This window comes from Balaenoptera acutorostrata, chromosome 21 (assembly GCF_949987535.1).
Source record: "Balaenoptera acutorostrata chromosome 21, mBalAcu1.1, whole genome shotgun sequence".
Taxonomy (NCBI): domain Eukaryota; kingdom Metazoa; phylum Chordata; class Mammalia; order Artiodactyla; family Balaenopteridae; genus Balaenoptera; species Balaenoptera acutorostrata.
In genome coordinates this window covers 4,713,415-4,740,273 of record NC_080084.1, presented here as the reverse complement: position 1 = coordinate 4,740,273, position 26,859 = coordinate 4,713,415, and the positions used below count along the sequence as shown (strand labels likewise).

At 43.8% G+C, this 26,859-nt stretch overlaps 1 protein-coding gene across 7 annotated transcripts in view; it reads right to left on the bottom strand.

The window, feature by feature from the left end:
- Positions 1-26,859, bottom strand: part of PSD3 (pleckstrin and Sec7 domain containing 3) — a 551,931-nt gene that overhangs the window by 358,628 nt on the left and 166,444 nt on the right. For 6 of the 7 annotated variants that reach the window (XM_057537135.1, XM_057537140.1, XM_057537136.1 and 3 more), the window contains 2 exons: positions 21,883-22,987; positions 18,549-18,944 (listed from right to left, as the gene is read on the bottom strand). In XM_057537135.1, the coding sequence (XP_057393118.1) occupies positions 18,549-18,944; positions 21,883-22,987 (1,501 nt within the window). Of the gene's footprint in view, positions 1-7,573; positions 7,755-18,548; positions 18,945-21,882; positions 22,988-26,859 lie in introns of those variants that run through there. The other variant, XM_057537141.1, reaches the window with a different exon arrangement.

Below are 26,859 nucleotides of genomic sequence, written 5' to 3'. Positions count from 1 at the left end.
CCTGGCACACTGGCTCAGAAAAAAACCCTAAATACTGCCCTGCCTAGCCCAACTCCCTCATTTTAAACATGAGACCAGCTCAGAAAACAGTGAGGGACATGCCCGGAGTCACAGAGCTAACGTGAGGCACAAGAGAAAGCCCAGGCTCCAGATGGTCACCTCCACGCTTCTTCAGTTCCAAAGGGAGAGAATATGTCCCCTAAGTGTAGGCCTGCAACATACACGCACTGGACACTGAGACTCAAGAGAGGATTACGTGGACATTTACCTCCTCCGTCCTGGTTTCATTTCAGCCACTAGGGCCCACACTTCTGCCTTCATGTGAGAAACAAGGCCCCTCTGATAAGGGGTGGAGAAGACACAACCTTTAGTCCCTTACTTCAGCCAAGAGAAGAAGAATTAGAGTCTCCTACCATCTCTGCACTCACCTTCCTAGAAGAGGGGCATTTGGGCTTCAGAATAAGTATTTCTTCCCAAGCAGTTCAGACTGAGGAAGGGTAACCAGTGGTTGCTGCTTTCATGGAAGAACATGCAGAAAGTCAGGCTGTGCAAAGCCGCCCAAGAAAGTTGGGGAAGAGTGGACCCTGCTCCCTCGTGCGCCTGCTTTCCGGCCTCCCAGCCGGCCAGCGACACATGCGGTGCTCAGCCCTGGAGTTCTTCTACCCGCTCCAATTCCAGTCTCCTAGCTGCTTTTCAATCTGTTCTTGTGTAGAAGATCCTAACTGGTCACAAAGAGCTAATCTCAGAAGCCAGAATTAGTACAATTTCATAGAGCCAAATAATGAATTTTTTGAGTTGAGAATATGCTTCGTGAATTGCTGAATCTAATCTCATTTCCCAGATGAGTAAAGGAAGGCCTCGGAGGGAGGTTAAGAATCTGGATATGAACAGAACTAGGGCCAGAGCCCACGCCTCCCAACTCCCAGCACGACGCTCTTCCTACGGCCCCCCGGCATCACCAGCAGACACGGGACAACCTCAGAGGCCCACCCTGCACAGACGGGTTGGGAGGCAACCCCTGGGCTCATCAGAGTCAGGCTGGCCTCACGTGTGCAATGGCCACGGCAACATGGCAGCTGAAAGGCCTTGTCCATCAGTGCCTGTGGAGGCTCAGCAAGATGGAACGGCCCTGAAGACACAGGGAAAGGAAGCAGGAAAAGAAAATGCGCCGTCAAGAAAACAGGTGAAAAGAACTGCATCCGAGCACAGAAAGGACAACTACTGGTCACATAATATATACAGTACTGTGAGAAAAAAATATCCCTAAATCCTGTTACTTCCTTTATAATGACACTTACTTTTAACCAAGTTGGTGTACAGTTACAGCAGACTGCCATCCTCAGCTGTTTTCATAAAACTGAGTGCAACACAAGATAAATATTACTTGTACACCGGCCAACCCTGGCTGGATCGGGACTCTTACCACACCCTGGGCAGGGCAAGCCCACCCTGGGCGCCCGGCCCAGCTCCTGCAGATGGACCTCGCAGCCTCCCAAGGAGACCCAGCGCCACAGGAAGGGCTTGGCTGACTCGGGAGGGGCAGCTCCCCAGGAGGAGCGGCAGGGCAAGACGACACTTCACACGCTGCACCGAGGCTGCCTGAGCTCTGTGTGTGTGTGTGTGTGTGTCTGTGTGTGTGTGTGTCTGTGTGTGTGTGTGTGTGTGCGGTAGTGGGTATCTGTTTAGTTCAACCTAAATTTCCCAGTAAAATATTTTGTTAGTAAAAATGTTTTTCTCCTTTAAAAAGAAGAGGTTACTTTCCAAGGAATGGGTTGTGAAATCCACACTGCTTACCAACTGAGGAGCCCAGGATGACAGAATCCCACAGAGAAGGTGGGGCCGTGGACTCGGCAGTCTGTCGTTACGTTAAATGCGACAAGTGACATTCTTCGGCTGTGTTTCAGGTGGAGACTTTTGAGTTCCCTCGTTTTTAAACTTCAGAAAATGCTCAGCTATGCAATTTCCATGGTGAATTCAAAGTCAGAGCCAAGGGTGGGACACACCAGCTTCTCAAGGTCAAGATGCCAGAAAATTCAAGGCAAAATCCACCTTACACCAACTTCCTCCTTAGGTTTACTCTCCATTACCTTTTGTTTTTTTGAATTTTTGAATTTTATTTTATTTACTTTTTTATACAGCAGGTTCTTATTAGTTATCCATTTTATACATTAGTGTATATATGTCAATCATACATACACTAATATGTCAATTAGTGTATATGTCATATATTAGTGTATATATGTCAATCCCAATCTCCCAACTCATCCCATCACCACCACCCCCGCTGCTTTCCCCCCTTGGTGTCCATACGTTTGTTCTCTACATCTATGTCTCTATTTCTGCCCTGCAAACTGGTTCATCTGTACCATTTTTCTAGGTTCCACATATATGCATTAATATACGATATTTGTTTTCTCTTCCTGACCTACTTCACTCTGTATGACAAGTCTCTAGATCCATCCACATCTCTACAAATGACCCAATTTCGTTCCTTTTTATGGCTGAGTAATATTCCATTGTATATACGTACCACAACTTCTTTATCCATTCATCTGTCGATGGGCATTTAGGTTGCTTCCATGACCTGGCTATTGTAATAGTGCTGCAATGAACACTGGGGTGCATGTGTCATTTTGAATTTTGGTTTTCTCTGGGTATATGCCCAGTAGTGGGATTGCTGGATCATATGGTAATTCTATTTTTAGTTTTAAAGGAACCTCCATACTGTTCTCCATAGTGGCTGTATCCATTTACATTCCCACCAACAGTGCAGGAGGGTTCCCTTTTCTCCACACCCTCTCCAGCATTTGTTGTTTGTAGATTTTCTAGTGATGCCCATTCTAACTGGTGTGAGGTGATACCTCATTGTAGTTTTGATTTGCATTTCCCTAATAATTAGTGATGTTGACCAGCTTTTCATGTGCTTCTTGGCCATCTGTATGTCTTCTTTGGAGAAATGTCTATTTAGGTCTTCTGCCCATTTTTGGATTGGGTTGTCTGATTTTTTAATATTGAGCTGTTTATATATTTTGGAGATTAGCCCTTTGTCGACTGATTCGTTTGCAAATATTTTCTCCCATTCTGAGGGTTGTCTTTTTGTCTTGTTTGTAGTTTCCTTTGCCTTGCAAAAGCTTTTAAGTTTCATTAGGTCCCATTTGTTTATTTTTGTTTTGATTTCCATTACTTTTGGTACTCTCCATTACCTTCTAAACCTGTTGGCCATGTCCCCACCTCCAATCCTGAAGCAGCACTTACAACACCTGGCACTTAAATAGATATTGATCTTCTTGTTACAAAGTTTATGCTAGGTCAGTATCTCAGACCCCACCCTTCAGAATTTAGCAAGAAGTGTCAAGTCTTGAGCAACAGTATCTTCACTCACATTGCAACTGGAAGGGTCTAGAGCAGAGATAATTCCTGTAACACACAGTTACACATTCGGATCATTCAGCCAATCATAGACAAATCTGTGTTCCTCCTACCAACCACTGCCTTAAAAGCCAGGAGTGCTGGAATTCTCTAGTTGACCTATTCCAACCAGAAGGACAACTCATGAGTCTCTAACAGCTGGCTCATCTGATGGGTCCCCCAAGGGGCTCACTAGAGATACAAGTTCCAGTGGTCAGAGACTGTCTCCCCCTACCTGGGCCAGTCCTGAGCCTTCTGATTTGTAAGCTGCAGAGATAGTTTTTAACTGTCTTTTTGTTTATCTTTTAGCAGCAAAACACTGAAGAAATACAAATGTTTCCCTGTCATTCTGTCACCCAGAAACGCAGTCTTGTCCTGAGAAAGCCAGACTAAAATATCCACACCTGCTAGATGTGCTCCTCTATTCAACAAGATTTAGACAAAGAACTTAGGAAACCAGGAAGGATGAACAGCACTGAGAACCAAACCACAGCAACGCAAACATCTCGCACACACAGCCTGGCCAAAGGCCCTCCCTGCCCCAGAGGGGTCACTGTCTCCAGCTCCAAGAAATTCATTCTCCATTTCTTCTCCTGGTGGCATCTCCATTTCAGCTGCCAGAGCATCCTTCTTCTCTTCCCCTTCAGGTTCTCACGGCTCCCATAACAACAGGTCTGAGACACGGAAGCCCTAATCAAAGGTGACCAGTTCTGGATGAATACAAAACAAACCAATGTCAAGGTCAGTGGCTTACGGGCAGGACAATTTGATACTTACCCTGAACACCCCGTCACCCTTTCCACATTTAGGACTCAAAAGTCAACACAGCATTCCTCAACTTGCTGTTCACAGCCTCATTACTCACCTCTCTTATCTTTTTGAAGATAACTATCCCAAGGTGTTTAAAAGGAGAAGCAGAAATTGTTCAGTAAGATGATGGATACAGCAAGGTAGAGGAAAGACAGAAAAAGGAAGAGAATCATCATTTCCACGTCAAATACAAATGTCTTAAAGATGAGGACATGGAGGGATCAAGAGAGGAAGTGACTGGGTCTCAGGATCAGTAGCAGAGATGGGCTATGGAGGTGCTCTGGGCCTCAGTCCCCAGTGTCTCCCTGGCTGAAAAGCAGGGCCTCCACAGAGGACCAGCTGAATCAACAAAAGGGAGTGGCTTGTTGAAGAACATTCTGAGCGCAAAAACTCTGTTGCCCGCCCTGCTTCTGAAGACAGGCTGTAGGCATGCCGGGACCACTCAGGAGCAGATGGGACACATGATATTCACAAAGAGGTTGGGTAAGGTCAAGGACACCAAACACTTAAGAAACTTAAAGAATCCACAGAGCACTTTGTAGTCTACCTAGCACTGTCACGTGCATTATTTTACTTCACACCTCACAATGGTCCCATTTTCCAAGTAAAGAAACTGAGGACCAAAGAAGCTCTGCCCCGGCTCACAGCTGGTAAGCAGCCGGGCTGGCAGCTGAGCCCGTATCTTCCAAGCCCACACTCAGCACACCTCTCTGACGCTCCCTCAACCCAACGTTACTAATGACAAAAAGCCAAACACAACCGCAGACCAGTGGCGTGACTGAACCACACCCTCAGGCCAGCTACATAATCACTAATATCCCTGCTGGAACCCAGCACAGGCTCTGCCTCCCCAGAACGTCAGGACTGGGCATTTTCAGAGCAGGGTCAGCCCTGGCGTCTGCTGAGAGAGGCCCATGGCTCACTCTGCTGCAGGAACGCTGGCCTGATGGCAGGAACCACAGTGCGGCTACAGCTGGCCCTGTCGAATGCACTCAGCTCTGGTGACCCAGCCCAGCTGTGCAGGCGGGCGCCCTCCACGGGGCTGCTGAACACTCCAGCGCTGCGTGGTAGAGCTGTAGGGAGGAACCGCGCTTCAGGGGGCTGGCGATTCCGAAAGAACTTTCCATCGTTTGTGCTTTCACACTGTAAGGCAGTTTAAAATTGGTCCCCAAAGAGCTGCACAGACCATGCCTTGCAAGGGCACCCTAGGAAGCATCAGGAGGTCCCTTCGGCAAAGTGGGACCACAGGGACTTCAGTTTGAATTGTTACCATCAGCACATATTCCTTTTGTATTTTTGAAAACTAGTTCAAAATTAAATTTAAAAGCTATAAGGATTAGCTGCACTGGAAAGTCATGCAGGCAAACAGAAACTGACTATTTAAACTATTTTAAATTAAACAAAAGCTTTAGAAACACTAATCTAGACATGAAACCTTTATAAAAGCAAAACAGGGGAAAAGAGACTCATTTACAAATTGTATGATTTTTCCCCTCATAGTAACAGAAAAAAATAGAGCAATTCTTAAAGGAGCAAACAAATTGTTAGGCATTTTCACATATTTTATCTCATTTAATGTCTTCAATAACCATGGAAAAAAGACATCATCCACAAGCCATAGTCCAGGAAATAGGAGCTAAGGAGCTTCGCCCAGCCACTAACTCCTGGAGCATGAAGACAGAACTGGCCAACCTGGGAACATAGAAAAACCCGGTAAGAGCGGCCACCGCCGCAGGCAGAGCACGACCTGCACCCACAGGAAGAACCAGAAGGAGCGGCCAGGTCCCGACAACGTTTCCACTGCACTCCCAGTGTGGGCTGCATGGCCCCTGTGCGGCACGTGAGCGCACAGCGCTGTTCTCCCCGTTCAAAGACGATGAAACTAACCCTCACTGAAAGGACTTGAGCATAAAGACGTTTTCACAGTGTTGATGGTTTTGTACCAATCTACCCATCTTCCTCCCTCCCTTTGTGGAGCCTTCCACAAAGGCTCCATCTGAGAGATGACTGGGGGAGGGGGGCAGGGAGGGGCAAGGGGCCACAGGCGCTGAGGAGGCACCGCCTGGAACCCTGGCACAAAGAAGCCCTGACGCGTTTACTGTGTGAGCGTACCCACAAGTCCATGTGACCACAAGTTTGTGACCACCAGTCTACAGGCCCAGGCCCTCTCACGTCTGATATAAGGGAGAACGATTTAAACACAGTAATAGCCGTGCTTTATTCACACTTGCTGAGCTCTGACTAAGGCAGGAGAAAGGCTGCTGAACTCGCCCACGCACTGCACCTCTGTTAACCCTCACAACCGCCACCCCGTGTTCGCTCCGGTCACCGTCCCTACTTCACGTGTGAAGAGACTGAGGGTCGGGGTAGTGAAGTAACTCACTAGAGGTCAAACGGTAAGAAACGGAGGTAAAACTTAAACCGCTGAGACTATGACTCCTCAGTCCAGGCTCATACATACTCACCAACACACCAATTACACTCAGCTGACTACCCCAGACATCCAAGCCCTGGGGTTCTCACTGGCCTTGGGGTGTCCATGAATCTTTTAACTCCAAGCATCTCAAGAATGGAAGTAATATCAACGCACTGGCTCTGGCCCTTTACCATCTGACCCTAGAGCTGCCCTGCATATGCCCTGGCCTGAACGTGAAGAGAGACCTTCCCAGAGAGAACTGTGGAGCTCGTCCCCTCAGCTCCAGATAAAAACTCCCTTTACCTTTTTTCTTTAGATAACTGACTATCTTTGAAGTTTCAAAACCAACGCCAAATTCTAAGACAGATCATGTCTCTACACTAACAGCACAGCCAACTTCCCTTTAGAGCAGTGACACACCAAAATAAGAGTGGCAGCCTTGCGCAGCAGTCAGAATGGACTCCACTGAAATGACACAGCTCAAGCTGGTGACCTCCCGACGCCTGAGGTTTAGTAGAAGGCGGCTGGCAGCGCCCGGGGCGCAGGAGCGCAGAGCAACACCTGCTGGCCTCAAGGGGCAGCACAGCTCCACCAAGGGAGCATGGCACTGCCCAGACATCACAGCCCCGTACAAACACACGCCCCGCACTTCGGACATCTGCCCAGACATCACAGCCCCGTACAAACACACCCTCCGCGCTTCGGACATCTGCCCAGACATCACAGCCCCGTACAAACACACCCTCCGCACTTCAGACATCCTTGTTTAGAAACAATATACAGGAATTATCATTCTCCTAAGTTTCTTCTAAGACTTTCTTACAATGTTTTTCACTTGAAATAGAAGTTTAAAATCCAAGGAATTTTCTGTAAGTACAATCACACATAATCCAGCACTGCCTGGGACCAGACAAAGAACATAAAGTCAATTCCAGTTACCTTTGTCAGCAAACAGCTTGCCCATAATTTTGTCACGAATACAAAGAACATCCTCTGGTCCCATCTGTTTAGCAGAACTTCATCATCGGCAAGGGCTCTTTCAATGCACTTCTACAGCTGCTTCCTTTGGGAGCGCAGACTGCTGCACCCTGACTCGGCAGCGACATTCTCCCAGAACGCCACTGTCCCCTCAGGGCTGCGGGGTAAGAACTTGAAGTTGCTGAAGGAGTACTTCCCCTCGCCCCGCCTCCCCTCTCCGCAGGCAGCCCCCCTCCAAGAGAGCTTCAGAAGTCCAGATCCTGGGAAGCCACGCATGACCTCACAAACCTCCAGCTTAACTCTGTAGAAGCCAGGAGGCCAGCTGACTACAGGGAGAAAGGACAACTGTGCTAGCTTATCTGGAGTGGCTGCTGCTTATGTGAGAGAGTTTGTCCAACATCATTTGAAAAAGAAGAAAAAAAGTGCTAATCTCAGCATTGTTTTTCTTAAGTAGCACTACGGTTTTTGAGGTACTGTTTTTAAAGACCATCATTTCCTACAGCACACACATTCTGGCTATAAAGGAATGGCTGAAATAGGCAATAAATAGATCTGATTCATTTATATTATATAAAATTCACCTGTGTTAAATTCACACCTAATTTTATGTGATTTGTGTTTTCCTATTTTCTAGCTTTGTTTCTGTTTTTCTGCTGTCGTTAAATGACTCATTTGGCCTTTTGTTCAAACCCTGCTTTAGACAGCCAGAAGTTAAGACAGACAGGCAACACTCACAGCTGTCAGACGCAGGCAACAACTGCCACCAAGGCATCTGAGAAACTGGGACCTACAGGACTTGGTGGGGGGGGGGGGGGCGGACGGAATGGACGCGCACCAGGCCTAACTAATGGATAACAGAGTCCGCATCAGAGCTCCTGAAGGGAAAGGAGACTGGTTTCGCTTCATTTTTTCCCCATGCTTTCTCTTTAAGCTTCTGCTATTTTTGTTGGGATTTGGGAATTATAAGGATCAGGAGGTAAAATAACTAAAAATTACTTTATAAACAGAAGTAGATAAAATCACATACTCTCAAAGAAAATGTAATATGCCCTTTCAAGAATGCCTTGGTTCACCCAGAAAATGATTATAATTTACTCTCCAGCAATTTTATTCCTAAATATATACCTAGCCTACAAGACAGCCAAAATGTTAATAACTAGGCAAATGGGAAAATTAGTTACAGTGTATATTCATGCAATGAATATTATTCAGCAAATAATTAATACACTAGGGCTTTATGAATCAGTAAGAATGAATTTGAAATGTTGAGCAAATAAGTGAGTTACAAAAGGAAACAAGATAGCACGTATATAAAGTTCAGAAACATGTGAAAGAATACCATATATTGTTTATGGATTCACACCTATATAGGCACAATACATGCCCACAGGTCATGGTGACCTTTAGGAAGAGAACAAGAGGGATGGGACCACAGAGGCAGTGACTGCAACATTTTATTTCTCAAATTGGCTGGCGATATGGAAGGTGTTTATTAACTTTTACACTTCTGGGTGTGCCTAGGACGTGCAGAAGTTGTAAAAGTCAACTGCGTGATGACTGCCTTTCAAGTGGATTCAGTGGCCTCAATCTAGAAAATTAACGCAACAGGAGGCAAAGAGATTAATAAGCCCTCAACTCTCCACTCTCAAGCCCCCAATCCAAGCAGCTGTTCCTAACTCTGCCTCCACCTGGAAAGTCTCCCCCAGCCCACAACCATGTCCACACGCCCACCCAGTCCTCCAAAGCCCACGATGGAGTAGTCCTGGCCTTGGAACCTTAGCGCCCCGCCCACTAGGCCCTGTTCCAGAGTGATCTGTGAAGTTATCTGCCCCCTTTTTGGGAGACACCTAGTACCTAGTATAGAGCAGCTGCTAACTGAGTTCCTCATTCAACAAAAACTGGGCACCCAGCATGTGCTGGACGCTGTAACAGAGGTTCTCTGAGTCTTAAATCTAAAGACTTGTGAAGTTCACTGCCTAATAGGAGGGACAGGCTCAGACCTAAGTATAATATTATATGATGAACCCTAAAATAGTTGCTAAGTGAATGGAGTGTGACTAATGAACATTTATAATTTTGTTTCACAATAATAATTATTCAATACCTCTTAATTTCTCTATACTAAAGATTTCATATTACTACTCTTGACTAGAAAATGTCACCTTTGTGTCGAGGTGCAGCTGCTAGATAGAGTAATTATGAAGAAAATAAACTATCATTAAAACTCCTCACCTTCAAGTAATCTAAGGCTCTTAGAATTATTATTACAGATAAACAACACCCTAAGTTGATCTGACCATGGTACACTCGCAGCAGGTGACTTTGAGGAAGTTTTAAAGAAAACAGTTCAAGCAGTGTTATTACTTATAATAAGAGCCAACATTTTTTGAGTAATCATCAAGTGACAGTAAATTATTATCCCTTTTCCCAGATAAGTAAGCTGAGGTTTAGTAGAGATAATTCACAAAATATGAGCCAAAACAGTCTGACTTAACCCACACTCTTCACTAGGAAACCATACTGCTTCCTAGCAGGAAAATGGGTCAACCTCTATATTTCTAGAGCAGGGATGGGCACACTGTGATCACTACACCAAAGGTGACACAAGAAATCATTTCAAAGTTCACAGCCAGGGCCACTCACTTTTATGAACCTCTGTTAAGAGATTTCTCCCTGCCAGTAGCACAGTGACATATAACAGGCCTGCCCGCCCCTGAGAACAGGGACTCTTACTCAGCTTTGTATTCTGCCTTTAACGGTTTCCCGTGCTTCTCAAACTTTAAAGTACTCATGAATCACCTGGGAATTTGTTAAAATACACATTTTGACTGAGTAGGTCAGGGGTGAGGTCTGCATTACACATTTCTAACAAGCTCCAAAATGAGAGGTTGACAACTTAGGCTGAACATGAGCGTCTTTCCATGAAAAGCTTCTGAAGCTCTCACTGCCTGGGTACCACCCTCGACCAGCAGAGTCATAATCTGTGGTGGCAAAGCATGGAGAGTGTCTCCTAATTCCAGCTTCAGAGAAAAGTGCCTGGGGACGGAGGCCCAAGCACAAGGGCATGAGACGCTGTCAAGGCATTTCTCTTAACATTTAGACGCTAGATGGTTTAGAGGGAGTTTACATTAATCCTCATTAGCATGCATGAGAAAGATTATGTTCAACTCGCCTGGCACAATGGCCCTATGGTACTGAATAGCAGGGCTCTGCTAGGAGCTTGTGCCAATTTAAGACAGTTTACAGAAAGCGTCTAAGACGCAGGGGAGAAAAAGAAAAACAAGATTAAAGCACTGGAAACATACCCATTTGGGGCTCTGATAAATTGGTACTTCTATGTAAAAGACTTTCAGAGAACTTTATTTGGAGAAGGTCTCTGTCTTTTTTTCTTCCGCAGTGGATCAAGTCTTGTGTTAAGTGACCTCTGCTGAGAGAAAACGCTATTGCTTCCTTTAAAAGTTAAATATCGCACTGATACATGAATAGAAAGATTGCTGCATCACCCTGACCAGTTAAAATAACCGCCAATCCAGTTTTTATTTAGAGCTATGATTCTCCTTGTAATAACATGTAACTCCAACGTCCTCTATCATTTGAAGTCTTTCAATACAGTCTTGAATGAAAGATCACCCACTTAGCCAGCACCCCACAGCACTCTTCACACCAACATCCAGGGCACTACTTTGTATGTCTTAAGGTTTAAACTACAGAATTAGAATGTTTCTGGGAAACCCTCTTTCAAATCCAGGACCATTTCCTGAAGTCATCACCAAGTTATACAAGAGACTCCAGCAAACAGAGAGAGGCCGAACCCCCAGAGCCAGGGGCAGGCCTGCCTGAGAGGACAGCCACACCGGCTCCCTGACAGTCAGACACTGCTGGGGACTGAAGGCGAGCACCGAAGAGCCGCCCGGAAACTCCCGTCAGAGGCATACGTCCTACCCAGGTGGCATCAGAAAGCCGCACGGGCAGCACCCAAGGGCTCCCATGTGCACCTCTCTCCAGCCCGGCCTCACCCGCTCCCCGCCCTCCCAGAGCTCACCGCGAGCCTCCCCTCCAAATGGTGACTCCGAGTCTCTGCATATGAAGGGTCCTCCCTCTCCTCAAATTCAATCTGTATAAACAGACCCCACTGGGAGGCACCCTCCTACAAACCCTGCTGCTCCCCCCAACTCCCGCTGATTCTTTCCTGACTTGGTACGTCATCCACACTGGAAATCTCACCATCACTTTGATGCAGCCCCCATGTCCTAGATTCAAACATTCACCAAATCCTTGCATCTTTCCTTCTTTATCAGGCTTTTTCTTATTTATTTTCTTATATTCCTTAGACTATTACTCAGACTACTGCAAAACTCATGATAAAAATGAATATCCACAAACTAGAACTTAGCAAATTCTTACAACAGAACTGTAAACTGGGTGATAAGGTCATTTCCATTTTACGAGTAAGGAATGGGAGGTTCCTAGAAGTGAAATAACCTACCCAGGACCAAGCAGCCAGTAGAGAGGATGATCTGACCTCCTGTCTTCTGATCCCAAATCCCCATATTTATGCCACCCCACCACAGTACATTGAATTTTATTCAGGACGTCCAGTACCAGGTGTTTCAGACAGCTCAGAGGCTGACCCAGGGCCTGAGCAGGCGGTAGGCTGGCATAACAACTCTTCTCCAGGTTACCACTGTGGTTAGTATTATCATTATTTTACAGTTATCTCCTACTACATGCTAGGCATTGTGAAACCACTTGATTTTCTATTCTTGATTTTTTTTCACTTAATCTCATTTGCTTTTGAATAGGTGTTATTCATTCCATTTTACACTTGGAAAGGTTCCCAGATTTTCTGTAACTTACTCAAGATCACACCCCCAGTAAGTACCTGAGGCAGGATCTGAACCCAGATATGACCAGCTCTGAAGCTAGGAGAGCCCCTGCCCTCAGCAATGAGCAGGGGCTCCTTGGCAGTTAAAAAAAAAAAAAAAAAATCATCATCACAACTGCTTCAGGAAGCTAGAAAGAGAAAAATGAGAACCTATTTTCTACAGAACAACTTTTAAAACATGAGAGAAAAGGCCTGAAGAGATCACCAGAGCAGCAGGAATGAACCTGAGAGGCAGGAGCTCCCCACCTGGAGGACAGAGGAGGTCAGCCAGATCCCGCAAAACAAGTTCACAAGATCAAGGTCTTTTCCTGTCACCAGCTTAACTAATGTCACATGATTTTAATATTTTACATTATACTAAAATACCTGCAGGGCATTCCCTGGCGGTCCAGTGGTTAGGACTCGGCACTCTCACTGCCGGGGCCCAGGTTCAATCCCTGGTTGGGGAACTAAGACACCACAAGCTGCGTGGCATGGCCAAAAAATAATAATTAATTAATTAGTTAATTACTTAATTAATTAAATACCTGCAGGCTTTAAGTTGGGATGTCAAAAAATATTTGAAATCGCACTTCAACAAATTTCTCTAAGTACTAATCTTGTTTCATGTGACTTTTCCTAGACAGAAAGACACTAAAGAAAAAGAAAAACAGGAAGAAAAAAGATACTTCCAATGTCTGCACTTCATTTGAGAAAGCGGAGAAGGCAAGAGGAAGGCAGAAAACCCGCAACTACCAGCTGGAGTGGACCCGACTGAGCGGAGCACTCCCCAGGCGTAAGAGCTGCACACAGACGTAATCCACTCGCTCTGTGGGGCTCCTCGGGATCCTGAGCGCTCTCCAAAAGAAAAACTGGGAAGCCGAGACGTGGAGTATATATATCTGTTACACCAAAAATGTATAATTTTAAAAGGCAGTTGTGTGTATTTCACAGAATCAAAAGAGAAACTCCTGTCAAATGGCTGTATTTGCTGTCCCTTTTCCCATCTGTCCAAACCCAAGCTCCATAGAAATAAATAATATTCAGCCCTACTAATGGTCACAGTGACCACATTTGTGCCCTGCAGGCTTCAGGTCAGGACTTACTGACTGGAGCTGCAGTCTTCAGCTGATGGGCCGGAGAGGGAGAAGCACCCAGACACAAAGGAACCCATTGGCCCTGGGTAACTGTAAGTCTCTAATTATCCTTTCTAATTTTGGAGCCACGTGACTGGATTCCACACAGCACTACTGACCCGCTAGCTAGCCTGAGTACTCTGCTGCTGGACCACAAAGGGAGGGGATGCTACTCTTTTCTCCTTCATTAAACTATTGTGTTATATTCACAGGGTGAGCTATTTCCGGATTGGCATGCGGCTCTCTGGTCAACATCAGTGTTCACAGCACCTGAGAGAATTTAACTATTCCTGCCAAATTGATTCCAGGATCTTAAGAGGTGTTTTCAGCTTATAATGAGTTATCTATTTGATACTGCAAAGGTACATAACCCTTTAAAAGACAAAGAGTCAGCATATATACTCTCTACAGACGTCCTTTCCAACCCTATTCTAGAATATTACAGATTTGAAGTATTTTCTTCTTTGACTTAAGTGGAGCTCAGTCCCGCTCTGGCCACAAAGCCTGGCTAAATCCAGGCCTGGGAGGTGTTCCTGAGAGGGAACTAAGGTGTGCTGAAGTGCCACAGGTCCCCATCACCCTCCCCGACCACTCCACCTTTCTTACAGGAAGCAACACAATTGAGAACAGTGTCATCCTGTGTTCAAAAGAAATCACTGTCAGATACCGCCACTGAAATAATCTTTAATGATGTAAAAGCATATACTGATATAGAAAAGTATTTAAAAATATACCTAGGTAATGTCAAGTAAAAATATTTTTGTTTTGGGATCAAAAATAAACGGTCTCTGGAGCCTGACTGCCTGGGTTCAAATCCTGGGTGTGGCACTTACCATTTGTGTGACTTTGAGCAAGTTACTCAACTGCTCTGAGCCTCAGTTTCCTTATCTGGAAAATCAGAACATTAATGTTCCTTTCTCTTAGCTTATTATGCGAATTAAGCACCATGTCTTTACTAAAGAAAGAAAACCTATGGAATACATATGATGCATAGGACATAAGATGGTGTTTAGAGACAACCTAAAGTAATCTTATAACACTGTCTAACACTTTATACATCAAAAGCAGTACCTCAACAGGAATGGGCTTAATTTTCTTGGTTCAAGTCCAGCTAGAATCAAAGCAGCATTATCAGCACAGATTAGTCTTACATTCCCTTTCCTTTGTGCTTTCCTCAGAGTTCACTTTATCCAACACAGTCAGACTCCCCAGTCCACTGCCAAGGAAACAGGAGAGACCAGTGAGTAGAGGTGGGATGCTAAGCACGTGCACTTGTTTTATTTATCACTTCTGCTGTGTTGTTTTATCACAACATTTATTAATAAATGAATTTTTTTCTCCTTGAAGCCTAACACTTTGGCCTTGAGTGCCTAACAGAAGGGAGTCAATCGGGGTGACAGTTGTGCAGTCAGCGTCCTAGTCCAGACTTCCTTAACAGACTCAGTACCTCTATCTACTCCTTACCTCTGCAGAGGGATGTTTTAATGCAGAATAAATTTTTAAAAGCCTAATCATTGATTACATTAAAAAATTTATGGAGACAGGTTTATTAACAATTTGGGAATTTTTTCTCTCTCTTTTTTTTTAACATCTATATTTATTGGAGTATAATTGCTTTACAATGGTGTGTTAGTTTCTGCTGTATAACGAAGTGAATCAGCTATACATACACATATATCCCCATATCTCCTCCCTCTTGCGTCTCCCTCCCGCCCTCCCTATCCCACCCCTCTAGGTGGTCACAAAGCACTGAGCTGATCTCCCTGTGCTATGCGGCTGCTTCCCACTAGCTATCTGTTTTACATTTGGTAGTGTATATATGTCCACGCCACTCACACTTCGTCCCAGCTTACCCTTCCCCCTCCCCATGTCCTCAAGTCCATTCTCTACGTCTGCGTCTTTATTCCCCTCCTGCCCCTAGGTTCTTCAGAACCTTTTTTTTTTTTTTTTTAGATAACAATTTGGAAATTTTTTTCTAAAACTGAACACACACACCACCACCACCACCACCCACCAGCTCTACAATTACCAACTCAGACTTACAGCTCCATAAATATATGGCATGAGAGAAATTAGATCAAAAGAGAGAATACAGATATGAAACCAGGAAGTCTAGAACAGTCAATGTACCTGGTCTAGGAGTCACGCAATTTGAATTCTGGGGCAAGATCTGTCACCAGGTAATTCTATCCCACCCAACTGGGACTCAGATTCTTTACTGTAAAACAGGGTTAGGCCCCCTTTAAGCTGGAAAATATCATTATTCTTCAACCCACGATTCCTCTGGTGCTACAACTTCTCCAAAGCACCAAGAAGGCAGAGAAGGTAGAGAAAAATATGAGAATTATTCCAGATTCCCTAAAGTTTCTTAGAATGATTGAGCCCATCCTAATTTTTAACCCTGAATCACCACACAAAAAACCTCCTCCACCTATACCTGCTTATTATCTTATGCCAAGTCCAAGAACACAAATGGCGTGCCCTTGCCAAGCTGGTCTGTCCACATCACTAGCAGTGCTCAAGGAAGGGTGAATGACCACCGGTCAATCATGTGGACAGTGCCAGAGCCCATCTCTAACATGCTTCTCATTCAGTACTGGAATTCAGTCTCATGGCTGGGCAAGATCTCACGGTTTGACAGTGCAGGTGACACAGCTGAAACCTTATCTCAAGTTGGCCTGAAGTATACCACTGTCCACATCTGAGATGCTAAAATACTATAACCTACCCCAATACTCTCTCTTAACTACCCAGCTTTGCCCTACTAATGACTGGCACTCACGCTGGCCCCAACGATGGCTGCTTCCTATTCTGAGTCTGCAAACTACACCTTTGATAAACCTTTCACCTCCCTGTTCTGACTTGCTGATGTTTACCTCTTGTCTTTACTTACTTACCCTCCCTGTGGCTTCTGCAGCAAAGCCTCTCAGCCAAAAACACCTCAGGTCCCCAACAACTTCAACTCACTCCGGAGAGTTGGATTGGAATTTCAATGAAATTATCTGCATTTTACCACAACTTACAGTTACCCGAGATGATGGTGAAACTAAACGACTAAAGTGGCGCCATCCACCCAGGGACACCCCCCTCTCAAGGATGTCCCCTCAGAGACACCCCTCTCTCTGGCCCCTTCTAGAAACACCCCCTTCTCAGGGATGCCCCCCTTCCCTCAGGGACACCACCTCTTAGAGATCGGGTATAAACGCGGGTTTATCAGCCAGTTCTGATTCACACATTTGCTCCAGCTTCTACTTGGTACCAGGTACTGTGCTAGGTGCTTTAATCTATATTAACTCTTTAAATCTCATGGCCACACAGCATACTAAGTATCATTAACCCCACTATGCAAATAAACAAAGGGGGTTTCAGAAAGAATAAGTGGCTCGTCCAAGAAATTCAGACCAAGGTCTTCTGCTTCTGAGAGTTGTGTGACCCAAGAAGACAACCAACATCCATGGTCTATTTCACATGGAAATTCATAGCGGCAACGTTACCATGTGCCAGTCTTGAATGTGCTCATCCAATGAACTATAAACCTATAAACTGCTTATAGGAAATACTTAACATAGAACAGACTGATCATAAAAACAGGCTCATTAGAAATCTGTAATATGGGGACTTCCCTGGTGGCGCATTGATTAAGAATCCGCCTGCCAATGCAGGGGACATGGGTTCAAGCCCTGGTCTGGGAAGATCCCACATGCCGCGGAGCAACTAAGCCCGTGCGCCACAACTACTGCGCCCACGGCTCTAGAGCCTGCGAGCCACAGCTACTGAGCCCATGTGCCACAACTACTGAAGCCCGCACGCCTAGAGCCCGTGCTCTGCAACAGGAGAGGCCACCGCAATGAGAAGCACGCGCACCACAACGAAGAGTAGCCCCTGCTCGCCGCAACTAGAGAAAACCCACGCGCAGCAACGAAGACCCAACGCAGCCAAAAATAAATAAATAAATTTATATATTTAAAAAAAAAAGAAATCTGTAATATGTATACTGACTTTTAAAAAAAAAAAACCACTGACATTTTTTCATACAACTTTAAAATAGTTTATCCCCATTTAACCTCCCCTTCACCTCCCCAAACATGTGAATTAACACACTTTAATTCAGGAAAAACATATTAAAACTAAATTCATAAAATGATTAAGAAGTTTAGCATTCTCTGCCCACTTATGGAGATGCTGAAGGACAGGTAAATGACCCTAGAACGATGAATGACAAGAGATGAAATGCTGGATAATCCATAAAGAGACAGGGAATCACTAAATGACAGGTACAGCACATAAAACCTACATAATTTGTGATTTTGTGTTTTAGGGAGACTTAAATCCTAAAGTAGAGAGAGAAAATAAGTATTTATGGCGTTGACCAAGGGATCAGCTCTACCAAGCACCCATATAATTAGATCTTCCCCCACCATCTCAGGAACACGAAGACTTCCCAGCAGAATGGGACCTCACGGAGCAAAGGGCCAAAAGAGATTATAGTGACCATCTAATCCAACACCCTCAACTTACAATCAAGGAATCTCTGGCCTAATCAAACAACCTGCCCCAAGTAATCAACCAATGCCAGTGGCAGAATGAAAGCCAAGATCTCCCAGTGTCCCTTTCCCAGCACCAGGCCACTGCTACCAAAGCTGCATCATGCGAGCTAATACATACTCATCACCCACAAGTATTTGTTCAGGATCCAATTTACATATGGTAATACAAGAAATACTGCCAAATAGAATGTCCACAGGTTGCCAATTTGGCAAACCACTAAATTGTACTCTACCTGCCCCAAAAACCCAAATTACTTTTCACTCACATCATTCACTTATATCCACAGAAACCAGCCAAATGCTTTTCAAATATGTTCCACGCTCAGATTTCCCAAAGAAAAACTGCTACAAAAACCACCAGCACAAAATTAAGAGAATGGGACCAGTACCTTCCCCAGAAAGCAATCTCTGAGGTGCCTTTCGCGTAGGTGGAGTTACTGGAGCCACTCAGCCCATTGGCGATCCCACCAGAATAGCCCATCACTATTCCACCATCCGCGGAGATGCTCAGGACGTCCTGCTGTCCTCCCACTGATGTCCTCTCCAGGAACTGACCGCCTTCTTTAATGCGCTGTTGTATCATTGGAGTGAGGGGCACTTCAAAGCTAAAATAGCTATCAGGCTCTGAATATAAAGTCTCCAAGGACTCAGCACTGTAGTATAAAGAAGTGTTGTCCAAAATGGTTTCAAACTGGGAGCTGTACACATCAGTGGAGTCCTCTGCACAACCGGACCCAAGGATATCATCATCTCTGGCCCGAAGGTGTTCCTCTTGCTCAAGAATCCTGGAAAGCACATAAAACGGATGAATTTCAATATTAGGTTATTTTTTCCCCTCCAACCATATAAAAAAGGGAACATTCTATAGAGCTAACACCTGTATTCAGTGGGCTTACGTCAATACATTTGGGAAGGAAGATATCATAGAAACATATTCAGGCTGAAAAAACTCTTTAGCATACATATGCTATGCTACCCTCTAGATAATTTAATATAGTTTTGAACTAGTTCCTAATATGTGAATCAGGCCCAACGAATATTTGAATAAAATGTTAAAATATTAAATTTTCATTTAGCCAACTAAACTCCACAAATCCAAATTAACAGCTACTATCATTCTTAATTTTAACAGAAAGAGGTCATTAACAGGTAAATGACCTGTTAGAAGATAAATATATTGTGTAAACTTAATGGCCTAAAAATACACTAAACTTTCATCAATCTGTTAATATTTTCTGATTTAAATAAGACCAAACGCCCTCAAGAAGATAAATATTCTATAATCCAAGGGCTGCCCCCTGGTGACAATAAGAGAGCACTGCAGAGAGAGTTCAGATCCAGAAACAGCCAGCCGGTAAACAACCTTTAAAAAAAAAAAAAAAAAAGAGCCAACAAACGTGTTTACTACAAGGCTAACCAAAACAGTGACAACCTAGAAAAAACCTACAAGTTAATATACGTGGGGCGTTAATTAATTAATATGCAGCATGTCCTTCAAATATTAAAAATGAACATTAGAATAACTAAATAAAAATTTAAACCTCAGTAAGAGAAAGAAGACAAGAGACAGAAAACCGTGGAGCTGAATCTGGATGTGCCAACTACTGGCTGAGCCTCAGGGACAAAACAGAAATAGGAGTAAAACTACCTGGTGGGTAACCCACATTTCTAGGTGTGGCCAGGATTCACATTCAACAGTACAGCTGTCTCTGCTGTTTTTAAATCTCTGAAGGCCTACCCCACACCAAGTACTATTCTGGGTTCTACCTCTAAATGGCTCCTCGGGGCACTGGCAGTGAAACAGGAAGCTCGGGATGAGGCCCCTCCCTACCTCTGCGCACCTACTTCCCACCCTCCCCCAGCCCCCAGGCTCCAGCCACACGGGCGGGAGGGCGGGCGGAGGGTCACATCTTAAAAGCGCCTGGAGGCTTCTGCTTCGCAGCGTCCAGGAAGCACGCTCCCTTAGCGACAGCAGTCTTCCTTTGCCCAGGTGGTTCCCTCTGCCTGGAATATCCTCCTCCCCATTCTCTGCTGGGCAAACCTGTATTCATTCCTGAAGTCTCAGCGTAACTATCACTTCCACAGAAAGGCCTTCCCCAAGCCACCAACCGAACCAGCCTCTCTCCTGCATTCAGACTATTCTTTCTAGGGACATCCCTGGCGGTCCAGTGGTTGGGACTTCGCCTTCCAATGCGGGGGTGAGGGTCTGAACCCTGGCTGGGCAGCTGGGATCCCACGTGCCTCAGGGCCAAGGTGCCAAAAGGTGAAGCAGAAGCAATACTGTAACAAATTCAATAAAGACGTTAAAAATGGTCCACATCAAAAAAAAACTTAAAAAAAAACCAAAACTATTCTTTCTAGTATGTCTCCCTTCTTTTCCTTTACGGAACCCAGCACAATTAGAGGTCCTATCATTATTAATGTGTTGATCTTCAGAAGTAAACTCCATGAGGTCAGTGACCTCAGGCCATGGCTATTTTCCACTGTTTTTTTTTTTTTGCCCTTGCAGCACAGCTTGCATGATCTTAGTTTCCCAACCAGGAATGGAACCCATGCCCCCTGCAGTGGAAGCACAGAGTCCTAACCACTGGACCGCCAGGGAATTCCCAGGGCCATGTCTATTTTGAACATTCCTTTATGCCCAGCATCTCTAGCCGTATCAAGGACAGAGCAGACAACTGAAAACCATTTGTGGAAGGACAGGAAGGGAAGGAGGGCGGGAGGAAAGGAGGAATGAATTAATAATCGGCACAAGCACAGAAGTGCATACCCCAGCGGGAATATAATTACTGAGCCGCTGCCACATATCAGGGCTCCTTTTGAGGGGAGTCTGGAGAGTTTCTGTGTAGTGGGGATGGGGAGGGGAGGGAGAGGAGTCCTGACAGCCATCCTAAAGGAGCATCTCTCCGTGGCTCTGTTAGTTAACTGTGGAGAAAACGGCATCTCCTTACACCAAACAAACAAAACCCTTCAGGCTTGACACAGATGTTTTCCCATGTGAACTACCACAGGTGGAGGACTGACGAGACGGCACACATTTGAAATGACTTTGCCAAGAGGAACACTCTACAGTCAGACTACAAGCAAAGGAAGTGAAGACAGATGGGTATGGCTTCCATTTTTCTAGGCTCTCAGCTGGTACGGATGCCAGAAATGTAGGGAAAGACCAGGAAATACCATATGATGCCAAGTTTACTCATCAGGGCTGTAATCAAAACATGCTGCTTGTGAGAAGGGAGACCCATGTGAGTGCCATGGAAGAACTGAATTCTGACCGCCTGATCTCCTCTTTCAACCTAGAAAATTGAGCCAGCCCAAACCAGAGCCTCTGTGTTCCTACATGTGTAAGGCTGTATGCAGGCAATGGTGCTGCACCCAGAAGAAATGCCTGAGTTAGGATGTAATGACTACAGGATGTGTCAAAAAGAGTTCAAACCTTTCCACATTGTTAAAGATAATCATGGGGTATTTAGTTACCTTGATGCTGGAGAAGTTGCAACCTGTCAAATACAATAAAGCATCAGAAATGGATTCACCTAGTTTAGAGTTCACAGTCTCCCCATATGGACAACTTTATAACAAGACCACTTTAACATCTCGGAACCTTAGAAGCAACATAGATTACAGTCACTTCTCTTCCATCCTGTGGTAAACAAGGACCCAGGATATCGTGAATCGAGCTCTCACTGGCATCACAGACAGCAGGACACTATGCGAGCTCACCTTTCCCTGTCTCCTTCCAATTCAGGTTTCGTCTCAGGATGGTCCTTGTTTTCCCTTAGGAAGACTTCATCCTCTCCACTCTCAAGAAGAGGCTCAGGCAGAAATGGCTCTGAGCCAGTGGCCAGCCTCTCTGAAGGAGCTCTCCAGGTGTCATCCCAAACACTCTCAGTTAAACCAGCTGAATCACACAAACCAGCAGATGAGACGAGATGGCTTGGCACTTTAGAAAACTCTTTGCTTTCAGGAAGGGTTGTCCTTTCCAATGATGTCTGAAAATCCACAGGTTGCCATGTCTCTCTTTTCTCCCCTCCTGTCCACAATATTTCCACCCCGTGAAATTCCACATGTTTGACATGGCCTGGGCGTCCTGAGGAGCTGCCTTTACCACACTGCTCTGGGTGCTCTCTGCCCTGATCAGATCTCCTCTCTCTCAATAAACCAGCACTGCCCACTGAGCTGTGGGTCACAGGGCTCCCCACGGAGGATGCTGGACAAGCTGGCTCCTGCACATGGACAGCCCCCTTTCTCCCATTATTAGCTCTTAGGGAAATCTCTGCTTGAGTTTCTCCAGTTAATAGTGCAGTCAGGTCCTCCTGGATGCTCAAATAAAAATTTTCCTCAGTCGTAACTTCAGCTGAAAGAGGTATATCGGGTGACTTTTCTCGGCCAGCAGGGAACAGTGTGTTGGCTCTCTGTGTTTTATGACTGGCAGTGTCTGGCTCTTGTTCCACCTGCTGAACTAAAAAAGTAGAAACCGCATCTCCATCCAGTACCTTTGTAGCCTGCAGTGTTCCTGAAACTATTCTGGCTTCTGTGGCTTTCAGAGCTGAAATCAAAGAGTCAATGGGTTGTAAACTCTGTTCCTTGAGATGACTTTGAGAGGGGACCTCTCTGACATCTTTTGGTCCTCTGGTAACACTGAGAAGCCCAGAGGGATGGCCAGCAAGAGGCTGGACCCTCTGCTGCGCCTGAGGGCAGCACGGCAGAGATTCAGCATCAAACTCGAGAGAGGCTCTTAGGCCTTCTCCACTTTCCTCCATGGTCCCATATTCTGGAAATTCATTTGTGACATTCGGGGGGAGTAGAGTGCTTCCTCCATGATCACCTACAAAGAGAACAGAATGGACACATGACTTGTTCTGAACAACAGATTCCAATGTGTGTTAATAAATCTCCATATGTATTAGGCACTCAGTCATCCTTATGTGATCCTTTCACCGTCTCCTGCTCCCACCCTCTGCAACACTAGCTTCTCATAACCCTGCCAGTTGTCCCTACCACTTAGCTTACACGAGAGTACCCACAAAGGTTTTGGCACAGACAGAGGCGATCTAATGACACACGCCCTATTCAACCCTGCTTCTGATGAAGTCCCTCACATGCAACTCGGTTGCTGCATATGCAAGAACAGATAAAAATAAGGATATGTATCATTTTCCAAATACCACGCATGAAATAGCAACTAAAGTATTTATATTGGGCACAACAACAAATAGTCTTACGATCCAGCCAACAACATCTGTGCAGTGCAATCTCTGAGATGGAAGCCTCAGAAAAAAATCTATTAAAAGATATTTAAATAGTAAAATACTTTAGTATTTAAAGTCAGTAAATATTTTCTTGGCTGGAAGCTTCCCCTTCACTGTTGGATTTCTGTGGGGGGGTGGGGGGAAATGCTTTCAGAACATCCCTGGAGAATGAGACTGAAGTCAGAATGGAATAGGAAACTTAATGTGTTAAGAAAGATCTCCGGGATCCCAAATGCATAAAATTTAAATGGTATCGTATGCAGAACCCCAATATATGAAGCAGTAAAGACAATTAGTATATATTTACTATGTAGGATCAAATTTACATCCTTGTCTTATTAAAATGGCAGTCAATGAGAAAAATGAAGACATTCTGATAAACAATTTTAAATTGAGGGTTTATGCGTAACAGTTACAGTCCTATCACCCCAGGATCCAATTTCCTTCTGAACTTGGTTTTGGTTACTTTGTATCGAGAATATCCTCATCTACCCTGGAAATGTAGGGTCCTCACTTGGACAACTTTATGACAGAGGACACCTGTTGTTTTTGTTACTGCTTTTAAAGCACTGCAAGCTACCACCTTCCTATTCAGTGAAATATCTGATGACTGTCTGAATATATACAATGAAATGACTTGAAAGACCTGATTCCAAGGCATGTACAAAATGAGGTAACTTGGAAACATAAGTTAATGTATAGTATCCCACAGTGTGGAAAATCTGATAAATAATAATACATCTAAGAGTGTATTCAGTTTCATATTTCATTTTTGAAATAATTTTAAATATATTTTTTAAATTAAATTTGAATCAGTATTTATGGAATCCAAGAAGCACTTCTCTGTGACTGTAGTATTGACAATACCTTCACAAGACAGAAGAGGATGTGGCTTGCTTGAAATCTGAGGAGGAAGCAACTTTCAAACCCTGATTTTGAAAAGGAAGACAGTTAAAAGCAATAAAGATTCCTCTTCCTGTGGCACACTGACATTTTAAATTTTTCAATAAAGACTGTGATAGGACTTTTAAGATTCAGTTGTCTTTAATATATTCACAAAATTGTGCGACCATCACCGCCACCTAATTCCAGAACATTTTCATCACCTCCTACCACCACCAAAAAACCTATATCCAACCCATTAGCCACCATTCCTCAGCCCCTGGTAACTACCAACCTACCTTCTGTCTCTATGGATTCGCGTGTTCTATTTCATATCAATAGAATCACACAATATGTGGCATTTTTTGTCTTTTTTTCCACATAGCACAATGTTTTCAAGGTTTATCCACACTGTACCATGTATCAGAACTTTTCTTTTTATTGACAAATAATATTCCATTGTATGGATATACCACAGTTTCTTTCCATTCATCTGCTGATGGACATTTGTGTTATTTCCACATTTTAGCTATTATAAATAATGAATATTTGTGTACAAGTTTTTGTGTCTACATTTATTTTCAGTTCTCTTGGGTATATATCTATGAGTGGATTCTGGGTCATATGGTAACTCTCTCTGTTTAATGTTTGGAGAAACTGCCAGTTTTCCAAAGCAACTACACCATTTTACATTCCTACCAGCAAAGTCTGAGGGTTCTAGTACTGCCCATATTTTTTATTATAGCTGTCTTAGTAGATGTGAAATGCTGCCTCACTGTGATTCTGATTTTGCTCAATATCATTAATCACTGTGGTAGTGATTGATATTGAGCATCTTGTCACATGCTTGCTGGCCATTTGTATGTCTTCTTCAGAGACATATCCATTCAAATCCTTTGCCCATTTTATAATTGGGTTAGTTGTCTTTTTATTATTGAGTTGTAAGAGTCCTTTATATATTCTGAACAGAAGTTCCTTATCATATATACACTCTGCAAACATTTTCTTCCATTCTGCGGGTTGTCTTTTGCCTTAGTTGATGGTGTTTTTCTGAAGCACAATTTTTAAAAATTTTGATAAAATCCAACTTATCTATTTTTTATTTTGTTGCTTGTGTCTTTGGTGTCATATGCAACAAATTATTGTCTAATCCAAGGTCACAAAGATTTATTCCTTTTTTTTTTTCAGAGTTTTACAGTATTAGCTATTACATGTAGACCTTTGATCCATTTTGAGTTAATTTTTGTATATGGGGTAAAGTAGAGCTCCAACGTCATTCTGTTGCATGTGGATATCCACTGTCCCAGCACTACTGTTGAAAAAAACTATTATTTCCCCCACTGAACTGCATTAATACCTTTGTAGAAAATCAACTGACCATAAACGTAAAGGTTTATGCCTGTACTCTAAATTCTATTCCTTTGAGCTAGCAGCAAGTATAACACCATCTTGATTACTGTAGCTTTGCAGAAGTAAAATCAGGAAGTGTGAGTCCTCCTACTTTGTCCTTCCTTTTCCAGGTTGTTTTGGCTACTCTGGGACCCTGGCATTTTCCATATGAATTTTAGGATCAGCTTGCCAGATAGCTGAAATGTTCATAGAGGCTGGGATGAATCTGTAGAGCACTGCATCTTAACAATATTACTATTAAGTCTTTTGATCCATGACTATAGGATGTCTTTCCATTTATTTAATTTTCTTTAATTTCTTTTAACATGTTTTTGTTTTAATTGTACAAGTTTTACATTACTTTTGTTAAACTTACTCCCCTAAGTATTTTCTTTTTGATACTATAACACGCAGAAATTTTTTCATTTTCAGATTATTCACTGCTAGCTTATAGAAATACAACTGGTTGCCGAACTTACTATTTAGTTCTAATAGCTTTTTTGTGGATTCCTTAGGATTCCCTATATATAAGATCATGTTGTCTGTGAACAGAGATAGTTTTACTTTTTTTCTTTCTTATCTGGATGCCTTTTATTTCTATTTCTTGCCTAACTGCACTGGCCAGAACCTCTAGTACAATGTTGACTAGAAGTGGTAAGAGCTAGACATCCTTGTCTTGTTCTGGATCTTAAGAGAAAGCCTTCAGTCTTTTACCATTAAGTATGATGTTAGCTGTGGGTTTTCCACAAATGCCCTATATCAGGATAAGGAAGATCCCTTCTACTCCCAGTTTGTCAAGTGTTTCTATCATGAAAGGGTGCCAAGTTTTGTCAAATGTTTTTTCTCTGTCAATTGAGATTTCCATGTGGGTTTTGTCTTTTAATCTAGTAACAGTGCATTATATTAACTGACTTTTATATACTGAACCAAGCTTGCATTCCTGGAATAAATGCCACTTGGTCATGGTGCATAATCCTTTTTTATACGTTGCTAGATTCAGCTTTCTAGTATTTTTGCACCTATATTCATAAACAATATTGGTCTGTAGTTGTCTTGTGCTATCTCTGGTTTGGGTAGTAATGTGGGCTTCACAAAATGAATTGGGAAATATTCTATACTGGCATTTGTTTACACCTTTTTACACTTTTTTAAAAAACATTTTTCATATTTTACACTT